Raw genomic sequence first — 12628 nt, 5'->3', positions numbered from 1 at the left:
TTCAATGATTTTTCTCTTCTTCACTCGCATGAACGATGTTTTCCTTGTTGATATATTCTTGTAATGATTTCACAACACTGGCTTCAATTTTAGTGTTCCGTTAACGACAGAAGTCCAACACATCCATCGACTATTCTTGTGCTTTCCTGGAAACTATTCTTCATTTAGTAGTAAACAGGAATGTTTTTGATTGGCGGGTAGTGAATCTGAAAGTAAGAAAAAAGTCCCGAATAAAATCAGATACGAGAATATCGTTATACATTATATTCTAAGTTAAATTTAAATATTTCAAAATTAAACTAGTAATTTTAGAAATTTTTCCTTGGACATTCATTTCAGGCGATAAAATTACGACTCGGTTTAAAACCTGAAAATGAAACGAATTCAAAATTGATGTTTCTTATTTAGGAACAATATATTTATACGTATGAAATAAATTCAAATTAGTTTTATCTGTAAATTTTAAAAATAAGAAAATTAGGTATAAATGTATTTTATGAAGAATTAACTTCCCTTCGGTTTTCCTATTTTACAGCTTTCATTGCAGAACTAAGTTATACAAACTGGATCATTTCTTGAAAAGTTTTTTAATTAAAATTACCTTAGGAAAAAAGTAAAAATTTACTAATTTAATAAAGTTCAGACATGAAAGACACAGAAAATACCAGAATACTCGTTACCACAGCCCACGAGAACGAGAATTCGATACATCATCAAATGTTACCCGAGAAGTCTCCTCTTCCGCTTCGTTAAAATCTTCCTTCTGTTTTTTTTCTTTCTGGTGAAATCGTTAACGAGGTTTTCTCCTTTAATCAAGACCGTTAATTATGTTAAATTTAAAATAATCTACACCCAGATTATCGATTGTCGAAATATAATGGCGACAGTCAAAGGGTCGACAAAAGGACTAACCTGCCTGTGTGGACGAGAATTCCAAATGCTTGCATGCATTTTGTCGTACGGCTGAAAGGACAACACAATCTTCACCCTCTCTGTCTTCTCGGACGCAAACAGTCGTGGGTTATCAACAGAGTAAAATGAAATTTCTGTCGACTTTTTTTCTGTAACCAAAACAGAAATACGTCACTAGTAACGAGCGAATATTCGTGCATTACACCTATTTATTTCTTGTTCTGTTTGGTAGTGACGTGGTAAGAACCGATCCCAAGACGATGGCTTGAAAACGAACACCAATTAAACACTCAAATGAGACGTCTCCTTCGATTTGTCCGTAAATGATTTAGCTCATCGGAAAACAATTTTGAATCTATTCAGTACTTATAATAAGAACATACTTTGCCATTTCTCTAACCGAAATCCAACAAGTGCATTGTTGAACTTCGTTCGTCCTAACTGCAAATTTAAAAAAAAGTGGCGCCATCTAATATTTAAAATTCAATAATGTCTAATCATTTTTTCAGAATTTGTGGGTATAAAATTTCTGAAAATAATTGTGAGAGTCCAGATTAAAGGGGCGTCATTTTTAAAGAAATTAGGAAGAGAGAGAACGATTTAAATTTCAATAGAAATTAAATTTTTGTAATTTTAACAAATTTTCGATTCAATGGATGTTAAAAACTTTCTACTTTGATAGGAAGTTCATTTCCTTTCTCTGATAACTAGTAAGTTGATTTATATTTCAATTAATTGCAAAAGCCTTACTGTCCTTTTAAATTCTAATATTATTGTTAATTGTCTACTTGGACATTATTTATTATTAGGACTTAATACTGGTGTTTAAAGATTGACACAGCAATGAGAGTTAGTTCAGGAAAGAGCAAAATTTTTTTATTATATCACCTGTAGTAATAGTTTCTGTACACATATTACAAGTGTTTCGGGCTAGCATGCCCCTCATCAGCAGTACTACTACCACAAACTAAAAAGTAACAATAATAAAACAAGATAAGTTATTGTATAAGTTAAAAATTTTTTTACATAGCCATAAAAATAATTAAAAAAAAAAAATTACTGTAAATACATATTCCAAACCCGAGTATAAATGTATTTTTCTCGTTGTATAATTAATTAATGATTTAAACATTTCACTGTATAAATAAATTAAAATATAATAAATAAAGGTTGTAAATTATTAAAAAATTAAAACATTACATATGAAAACCAAAAGGACTCACATCAAGGTTCAAATTTTCACAATTCAACAGTATTATGGTAGAGAGACTATGCTTTTTTATAATCGTCATCTAGAATGGTGCTCCAGGATTGGTGGATTATACAACCAAAATTATTGTTTATTTTATTTCTTTCTTTCTTTATGTTTAAATGTTCGTATAATTGACGTTTGAAATTATTTGATTCTTTTTTCTTTATTTTTATAGTATCTTTGTTGATTTGGCACCCATAACTATTGCAGTGTTCTGCTACTGCAGAATTTGCATAATTACCCCTTATTGCACGTATGTGTTCTTTTATTCTTGTGCCTAATTTTCTTTTTGTTTCACCTATATAAGTTTTAACCGGATCACAACTGCAATTGAATGAATACACAATTTCTTTTTCTTCCATTAAATCCAATTTTTTATCTACCCTATTATATAAATATCTTTTAAATAAATTATTTTTTTCGGGTATTAAATTCACTTTTCCATTTAGTACATTTTTAACTCTTTCAAACAGTTTAGGTACATACATCATTTTTACACATTTTTTATCTTTTTTAAATTTTTTATTTTTATTGTCATTATTATTAGTCCAGTTTAACCATTTTTCTAATATTTTTTGGGGGTAACTATTCAGTAAGAACATTTTTATTACATGTTCTATTTCCATCTCTTGATTTTCTAATTTACTAGTTCTGTTTTTAATTTTTTCTATGTACATTTTGAAGATGTTAAATTTCATAGCTTGTGGAACGTTGGTTTTATAATTTAGTACCTTTGGTATTTGCATAGGTTTTATAAATTTTCTGAATTCTAATTTGTTGTCAGTTCTATTAATGGTTATGTCTAAATAATTTAAACTATTATTACATTCTGTTTCGGCTTCAAACTGTATGTTTGTTTCTATTGAATTTGCCTGTTTTAAAATTTTTTCTTCGTTAGTCTTTCTACTATCAAATAAAATAATGCAATCATCCACATATCTATTATAAAATATTATTCCTTTTATATCTGTAATTTTTTTATCTATGTCTATCATAAAGATTTCGGCAAGTCTTGGGCCTATGCATGTTCCCATTGGTATTCCTTCAGTTTGACTATAAAAGTTATCACCATACTTGAAATGATTGTTATCCAGTACTAACAAACATAATTTAATAATCCAGATAGGTGCGTTAATTTTCTGTAAAGATTTTTCAATGTTACTTTTTGTTATACTAGGATACATATTTTTTATATCTAAAGAAAACAATTTCGTATATTCATTAATTGTAATATTATTGTTTTTTAATCTATTTAATAATAAATCAACATTTTTTAAACTATAATCGGAAATTTCTAACGTATTAAGCTTATTTTTTTAAAATTTTTCTAGATTATAGTATACATAATTTTTTACATCAATTAAAGGTCTGTACTTAACTAAATTCAATATTAGGGTAAAAACGCATAAAAATCCAGTTAAAATTTGTTTTATTACTTAGATTTAAATATTTCCTGTAGTTTTACCAATTTAACAACAAAGATCAAACTCACAAAACCTTGTAAAATTACACGACTAATACCTACTAATCCGACTAATAGACTAATTACCTAGCTTCGCTAGGTAATTATGGTATTTAGTAACTAGTATTATGCTATTTAGTTAACTAGTATTATGCTATTATTATGCTATTTAGGTAACTAGATATTTAGTCCGGCATAATATTGCTGGGTGCTGGCATAGACTAATTAATAGACTAATTACCTAGCGAAGCTAGGTAATTAGTCTATGCCAGCACCCAGAAATATCCGTTCGGACATGTCGGGCCCCGTCCCTCACCACCCGGTCGCCACATTGTGGGACTGGCCGAATCCATAATGGGCCTGCTATAAGAGGCCCTTTTAGTGCCAACAGGGCGGAAAGAGTAAAAAAAAGCACCCAGCACTATAAACTAATAATAATGCCAAAACTGAGTGCTGGCATTATTATAAGTGCTGATTAACCCCATTTCAAGTGAAGACAACGCCAGAGTGATAAAATTAAGAAATTCTCAAAGTAAATGCAAAATTTTAAGTTTTAAATGTAATCTCTAAAAATTCTCTAGGGCCTATAGAAAAAAATCATCCTAAATTTTTCCCTAAAAAAATCTTTTCCGTAAATTTCCCCTAGACTCGAAAGTAATCCCTAATTCTAGGGTAAAAAAACTTAACTTGGTATCACTGCCCAAACTAAAGATCCTGTAATCAGGTTGCCACTCGTGACATATGAAAAAACTTGGGTCTGGATGGGAAAAACCCAGAGGGGAAGATTAGAAACCCTGACTCAGAAAAATTCATGATTGAAACGTAATTATAAATACTTTATCATAGTACATTCATGCTGTTATAATTACAGACACTATAATACAAAGTTAAAAAAACCATTTATCACCTAATTTACACAGTAGGTAATGTTATTTCGTAGCTAGTCTGTTCTTATTTTTCCATTAACAGTACTGCACAATCTTTATGCTCTTCTTGTCGCTTCTTATACCTTTGATGGCAAACTCCTTGTAATGAATCACTCTAATTAGTTCAGGTTCGGGATCATACAGCGAACAGCTATGATTTTTCCTACTGATCGCTTGTTTAGCAAGCAATCTGTTCTTTGATGATTCAATAGTGAAATTAACCCCAGTGTTTTTAAAATTGCTGTATTAATTTCAAAACACACGTACGCCATCGGAAGTTTTAAGTAGCTAGAGTTAAGATGTTGCTGTTTGTGTCGCGATAGCAAGTCATTGCGAGATATGATTTTATAGCTTGAGCAGGTGCTTAAGTGTATCTGACTGTTTTTAACTGCAGGTCATTCAGAATTCAGCGAATAAAATACCATGCTTTTCGTTTTTGTTTCTAAAATCTATAATTTTTCATTATTTAAGTTAGTTTATTTCAATAAATATAAAATGACATATCATTATTCTGTTGCTTATGAGAATTTATTTTTCAGAACCTTTGGAGAAAAAGACAATTTCTCCAATGACGATTTTTCTTCCTGACAGTGACTACGAATCAGATTATCTGAGAATGCAATCAGTCCATGATAGTGAAGCAGATGCCGAAGAGTTACTGACAAACACAGAATCAACTGTCATCAGATTCTGTATAATATACTATGTAAAAATGGAACTATCAAATGGTATTTTGCCATTCAATCCTACTGATGTTTAGATCTAACATTAAGCAGGCAAACACGAACAGTAACAAAAAAGAACTTTATTAGAAAAGGTTAGAACTGTCACAGACATCCTCGGGCAACACCCGGACAAAATCCAACGAACTTTCGCGCCTTTTCTTTTTTGACGTTGCCAGCCACTCTTGTTGGCAAGTGTTGCCAGACAGAGTTCGTGATCTTGGCAAGTGTTGCCAGACAGTGTTCAGGATCTCTGGCGCTGGCGGCCACAGCTACTCCCCCACCAGTGTCTGAGACACGAAACGAACGGGAAACGATACATGTCGGCCAGAGCGCGTGGTAGTTTGTCGCGTTGGGGCTCGATCTTCTGTCGTATGTTTAGTCGTCGCTGGTCTTGGCATTGGAGACGTTGGGGGTAACTGGTCCGACTCGCTCGCTGCGAGAATAAAAGCCGGTTTCAGGCGATCAATAGAAACTACAGTTTCTTTTCCCTTTATGCATAGAGTGAATGTCTTGCTACCGCGTGACACGACTTCGTAGGGTCCATCGTATGGAGGCTGCAAGGGCTTCCGTACAGCATCATTGCGGAGAAATACGTGGGAACATGAGTGCAGTTCTTTGTGGATAAATGGGTTGCGATAGGAGTGGTGCACAACAGGCACTGGTTTTAAGTTCGCCATCATCGTTCTGAGTTTTTCGACGAAAGAACATGGATTGATGTCCTGAGAACCTGGGACGAAAAATTCTCCAGGCAATCGGAGGCTGGTGCCATAGATCATTTCAGCTGCAGTAATATTGGTGTCTTCACGAAGCGCAGTTCGCAATCCTAACAAGACTGTAGGTAGTACTTCCGTCCACCTGTCAGTAGAGTGGCATTTGATGGCAGTTTTAAGTGAACGATGAAAGCGTTCAACAATGCCATTCGCAATTGGGTGGTATGCTGTTGTCCTAACTCTTTTGGCACCAAGAAGTTGAGTGAGGGATTTGAATAGGCTAGACTCGAATTGACGTCCTTGGTCAGATGTTATTTGGGCAGGCACTCCAAAGCGAGATATCCAACCTGAATATAAGGCTGAAGCTACTGTTTCAGCCGCTATATCTGGCAACGGGATTGCCTCAGGCCAACGAGAAAATCTATCGATGATTGTGAGGCAGTATGTTGAGCCGTTGGAAGGTGGCAATGGACCAACAATATCAATATGAATGTTTAAAAATCTAGCGTCTGGAATAGGAAAGGTTCCCAAAGGGCTAGCGACATGTCTCTGGATTTTCGACCGCTGACAAGAAATGCAGGTGCGAGACCATGTCTGGCAGTCTTTACTGATGGACGGCCAAACAAATTTTGCTTTTACCAATCTGGTTGAGCCCCTTACACCTGGATGGGACAGGTTATGGACAGTGTTGAAAGCAGTGCGACGATAATTAGGTGGAATGTATGGACGAATGCGACCTGTCGATACATCACAGTAAATTTCGACATCACTATCAGGAAGTTTAAACTTCTTAAGTACAAGTGATGAGTCACTTGAAGTCAGGAGAGACTGGAGCTCAGGATCTTGCTGTTGGTCTTTTGCAATTTTGCTATAATCTATAGATGGGCTACTAATTGATTCAATACGGGAGAGAGCATCAGCTGGAACATTATCGATTCCCTTTATGTGTCTGATGTCTGTCGAGAATTGTCCTATAAAGTCGAGATGTCTCAACTGACGGGGTGTACATTTGTCGTGTCGTTGCTGGAAAGCAAACGTCAATGGTTTATGGTCTGTGTAAATGGTGAACTGTCGTGCTTCCAGCATAAATCGGAAATGTTTCACAGCCAAATACACAGCCAGAAGTTCTCGGTCGTATGCAGAATACTGACGCTGAGAGTTACTCAGCTTGCGGGAAAAGAACGCCAGTGGCTGGAGACCTTGTGCTGTAACTTGATGAAGGGCAGCGCCCACAGCAGAATCAGATGCATCGACGTGAAGTGCAAGGGTAGCACTTGGTGAAGGATGGTGTAGTAAGGTGGCTTCTGCTAATTGTGATTTACATGACTCAAATGCCTGAATAGAATTGTCAGTCCATTTAATCTCACGTTGGTCGTTTTTCTTTGCTCCTTTAAGTAGGTCGTGCAAAGGAGCTTGGTGATGGGCCGCATTGGGTAGGAACCTACGATAGAAGTTCAAGATGCCCAAGAACCTTCTCAGTTGTTTGAGGGTCTGTGGTCGCTTCTGTTGAGTTACGGCAGATACACGTTCCGGAAGTGGCATAATGCCGTGGGGAGACACCATGTATCCTAAGAATGATACATGTGAGGCAGCAAAAGTACACTTGGATGCATTGATTTGCAGACCGTACTTGTCTAGGCGTTGAAACACTTGCCGCATGTGCATCTTATGTTCCTCCCACGAAGTGCTAGCGATGAGGATGTCATCTAGGTATGAAAAGCAGAAGTTTAGGCCTCGCAGAACTTCATGCATGAATCGTTGAAATGATTGGGCTGCATTGCAGAGACCAAAAGGGAGGAAAATGAATTCAAATAGCCCAAATGGCGTCGTAATGGCTGTCTTTGGCACATCATCTGGGTTAACTGGTATATGATGGAAGGCCCTAACCAAATCGATCTTGGAAAATATTCGAGCTCCGTGTAGATTTTGACCAAAATCGTGGATGTGTGGCACTGGATAGTGATCGGGAACAGTTATCCTATTCAGGGCACGGTAGTCTCCCGTAGGTCTCCAATCGTTACGGCCCTTCGGCACCATATGGAGGGGAGAAGCCCAGTTGGACTTTGATGGTCTGCATATACCTAGCTCCATCATGTGCTGGAATTCTTGCTTTGCTACTTGCAGTTGAGCCGGGTGCAATCTACGAGGTTTAGCAAATACGGGTGGACCGTGTGTCTCGATATAATGCACTGTGTTGTGCCTGACCTTATCTGAAAACGGTCGAGGACGAGTGAGATGTGGAAAGTCCTTGAGGATATCCTGCATTGGGGAATTGCTGATTATAGTTTTGACTGAAGTAGGTGGTCCTGTATAATATCTTCCTCGTGTAGTAAGGGAAGTCAGGGGGTCAACCAGTAATCTGTTTCTGATGTCGAGAATGAGTCCAAAGTTGGCCAAAAAGTCTGCACCGATTATAGGCTTCTGCACATCAGCTATGGTGAATTCCCATCTGAAAGAACGTCTTAAGTTGAGGTCAAGTTCTAGCACTTTTGTTCCATACGTCGAGATTTTAGAGTCGTTGGCAGCATACAATTCAACCTTTGTAGGCTGATTCTTAGTGCGGTTGGGAATGATCGATAAATCTGCTCCAGAATCAATTAAGAAATTTAGGCCAGTTTTGTTGTCATACACAAACAAACGGCTATATTTAGGAGCCAGACTGGACCCACAGGCCGTTACTGCGGCTGGCTGCTCTCGTTTCCCTGATCAGCAGTTCGATTAAAGGAACACGGCGAACGACATTTCCAAGCAGCTGATCCAAACTTACTGTGGTAGTAACAATATCCCTGACGACTGAGGCTTCTTCCCCGAGAGCGTGAACTAACGCGGTGCCTCGAATTCGGGTTATGTCGGTTTCTCTCTCTACTACGATAACGGGGACGAGCAGTACGCGATACATTAAGTTCTGCAACCTTCTTTGTGAGTTCTAAAATCTGCAGTTCAAGGTTTTTGATTACGGGATTTTCGTCTTTCAAGTTGATGCTGGCCAGTTGGGTTGGTTCTGTAAGTTCAGCAACCTTGTCAGCAAGGATGGCTAGCTTGTCTAGTTCATCACTGCTAACAGCCAATACGGTCTGAATATTTTTGGGGAGACGTTGGAGCCACAAGTTTCTAAGAAATTCTTCGGTAATTTTGCCCGCTGAAAGCTCCCTCATTTTACGGAGTAAAACGCTGGGTTTCTGATCCCCTAACGCCAGATCTTCAAGCAGAATTTTAGCCTCTTTAGCAGCGGACACTAAAATTTAATAGAATAAATGTCTCAATATCCAAAAGCATTCTAGAAATATCAGAAATATTCGGAAAAAGACAGGGAAGTTATTACGCTAAGAAGTCCGTAAACAAAATTGTGTTTCACCGACACACACAAACATCTATACATGAATGCAGGTAAAAAAATCTTTTTTTTTGCATTTTCCCACGTTTCGAGATCCCGAGTCAGAAAATATAAAAATCTTGGGCTCATATTTTGACCGATCGCCATACTTCCCGTATTTAATACAAAGGCCGTGAAAGTAAAATTGCTTCGTTAACAATTAGTAAAAAATTTTGAAGTTTCCAGTAACATTTAGAGTGACGATTATTACTTTTGAATGTAGATAATCGGTTTTTAACAACTGCCTGGCTACATCGCATAATAAATCAAAAACAAAGTAAATTCAACCGTTACTTATAAATCTAGCTATTACAAATTTACAGAAATATTCTTCGCGGTCAACTGAAACAATATAATTGTAATTTCATTCACTTTTAACTGAGAAGGCAACTTTTATACACGTAAAAACGTTGTGTGAAATTTTCAGAAAATGTATGAGCGCAGCCGAAGAGGAACCATCAGTCCCATAATTATATTTTTTCATAGATGAAAATAATATTTACCAATAAATTCATTAAGATGCTTACATAAAAATAATATAAATGAATTCGAAAACTTTGTAATATTTTATCGAAATCTAAAATTATATTTTGAAAAAACTAATATTAACCAAAATTCATAGATTAACAGCATTGCATCAAAATGCATGGCTTTAAACGTATATTCTTTTTAATAATAAAAAAAGACAAGATTCAACCAATTATTGTGATAAGTCTGTTTTTAAATAAATATATAATTAATTTTTTACTAAATTATATCAGAACAGAAAAAATCGTTTAAATTTAAAGGCTACCAGGACAGATGATCAACGCTACAGTCATTTACATTGAAACGCGGTAGTAAATTTTCAAATTATAAATGTCACCTTACAATTTTTAAATGAAGGAAACTAATTTATATTTATATAAAGTGATTTATATCGAATTTCGTGTATTAGAATTAAGCAATTTACATATCATAACGCTCGTTAAAGGCAAGCCGTCGAGTAAGCGAGAGAACAAACGAATGTCTCAATGAAGCGAACTTTACTATAATGGAATTAAAACACTATGTCTTTCCCAATCCACATTTTATTAAAAAACTAAAGATATACAACTCACCCAAGTGAAATATGAGTATTTCCGCTATTTGATATATTTTTTTTCTTTCTTTCTTTTTCTTCGATCTACCGTTCTCCTTATTTACTTTTTCCCAATTAATCGCCTGGAATCATTTATAAAATGGGAGAGACGTTACCCATAATAAATTCATCAGTGTAATATTCATTGTTGTGTAAAATTCATTGCCGTAACTAATAATCCATGATAATCTCTAATAATACAGAATTTTAATTTCAACAAGAGTAAATTATAAGAGAATCATTCATCGAAATTATATGTCTTACAATTAATATTCTCATTCATATCGACGAGTAATTTTTATTATACATTTGAAAATATGACGAATAATCTGAACGTGATGAATAAAAGATATAAAATCAGCCAAAAGTCTCATGAGAAAACAGGAATAAAATGCAATGATATCTCTGGTTTCCAACTATTATTGTTCTTAAATCAGACGCATTTAATTATTCTCGGACAACAATAAAATTCTATAACATTATTTCTGTGCATTGTTGTTTTCATTTTCGGCAAAATTTCTACAAATTACTATTTGAATTAATTTAATTAAAATTATTAATGGTGAGTATAACCGTTATTTTGTGAAACACTTTTAATTTGGCAATGCCTTTTTAAAAATTCCTAACAGGACACTTTCAATTTTAATCTGGTATCGTACCTAAAGTACATATATAGATTTTACCATAATATTTTAATATACGATTAACATTTATATTACAATAAATAATTTCTATTTGATTTTTTCACCAATTAATTATTTACTCAACAAAACTTTTGAAACGAGAAAAAAACATCAATACACGACATGCAGTATGAAATTTTTTATAAATCATATTTGCAAAAATACATGCGAATTCACACGAGTGAGAAGCCGTTTGAATGCGAATTTTGCAAAAAAGTTTTTCGGATAAGAGCAATTTGACACGGCACCTGGATGTGCATTCGGATGAGAAGCCATTCACGTGCAATTACAAAAGCTTTAAACGATATATGAATTGGAACAACATATGTACAACACTCGATCAAAAAGTTTTACTTATAAAGATGAACTTACATATTATGACAGCATTATTGTAAAGAATGACCGACTCATTATACCTAAGTGATACTTGCAAATGTTTTGCAAAGATTATNGGTTAACCGACCGTCCTAGTCGGCAAATTTCAAATGTCCGCTAGTGATGTGGCGCTACAATATTTGGCTATGACTTGGCTACTTTAATATTATTTTACGTGTTTTAACTAGCAACACTCATTCGACCATGAAAGGGCGCCACTATTTAAACGAGGCTTAATTTTCTAATTTTTAACGATACAATAGCGACGATTATTTAAAAAAAATTTTGTTAAGCTTAACATCGATGTAAATTCAACGCGAAGTAGGTTAATAGCGATATACTAACATATTAATATACTAATTACATGGTATATAATAATATACTACACAAATGGATTTTTTCATACTTTTCGGTTATCCGACTTTCCAATTATCCGACCAACCCCAGTCCCCAATTGAGTCGGATAATCGAGGCTCTATTGTATTTTCAATTTGATCAATTTTCTGAAACGTTTACAATCGTTCTATAATCGAACCAATATGCAATAACAAATTCCAATTTAAAACGGTTCGAACATTTTTAAAATCGAAATACATAAAAATATTTATAACAATGTCTGAAATGTTATCAATTTAATACACCTAAGTACTCAATGAAGACGAAACGTAGTTGAAAACAAAAAAATCTCATCTAAAATAGTACAGTAGAAGCCATTCTTCCGGTTAATCCTTAATTCTTTCCCTCTCCCCTTGCAGGGGAATTTCAAAAAGTCCCTTTTTAGTGTGCGTTATCATGAGGTACCCTAACTGTGTACCAAATTTTTACCTCTTTATTTTCAGCTGCTTGTTCTGGGCGATGATGAGTCAGTCAGTCAGGACAAGTAATTTTATATATTTAGATTACATAATTTGTAATAGTATTTGTGCTCATTGGTAATAATTATAAGTGCCGGAAAGCAGTTCGTGTGTAAGGTGTGACGCAGTTGCGAGATCCGGATTGTATTTAACTATAAACTTTTGCACAATTATATAAACCAAACAAATAACGTTTTAAAATTTTTATTAAAACGCATAAAAACTATATAAATTTT

The 12628-nt window shown here is 34.8% G+C and overlaps 1 protein-coding gene across 1 annotated transcript; it reads right to left on the bottom strand.

Moving 5' to 3' along the window:
• Positions 1–15: 15 nt before the first annotated feature.
• LOC111615917 lies at positions 16–1931 on the bottom strand. The gene is made up of 4 exons (XM_023357358.1): positions 1801–1931; positions 913–1061; positions 681–778; positions 16–601 (listed from the first exon to the last, which is right to left on the bottom strand). Exons 1-4 carry the CDS (start codon positions 1856–1858, stop codon positions 598–600), a joined length of 309 nt encoding a protein of 102 aa, XP_023213126.1. The 5' UTR covers positions 1859–1931; the 3' UTR covers positions 16–597.
• Between the last annotated feature and the right edge of the window lie 10697 nt (positions 1932–12628).

This window comes from Centruroides sculpturatus, unplaced genomic scaffold, assembly GCF_000671375.1.
Source record: "Centruroides sculpturatus isolate CEXI.00-Female unplaced genomic scaffold, Cexi_2.0 scaffold2174, whole genome shotgun sequence".
NCBI lineage: Eukaryota > Metazoa > Arthropoda > Arachnida > Scorpiones > Buthidae > Centruroides > Centruroides sculpturatus.
This window is presented reverse-complemented; position numbering and strand designations above follow the sequence as displayed.

Bases quoted from the DNA above. Each gene is read 5' to 3' on its own strand.
- LOC111615917 (XM_023357358.1), bottom strand. From the start codon at position 1,858: ATGAGGGGCATGCTAGCCCGAAACACTTGTAATATGTGTACAGAAACT. The intron at 1,062-1,800 runs GTGATATAATAA...TTTTGGTTACAG, and splicing joins TACAGAAACTATTACTACAG to AAAAAAAGTCGACAGAAATT. The intron at 779-912 runs GTTAGTCCTTTT...CGATTTCACCAG, and splicing joins ATTCTCGTCCACACAGGCAG to AAAGAAAAAAAACAGAAGGA.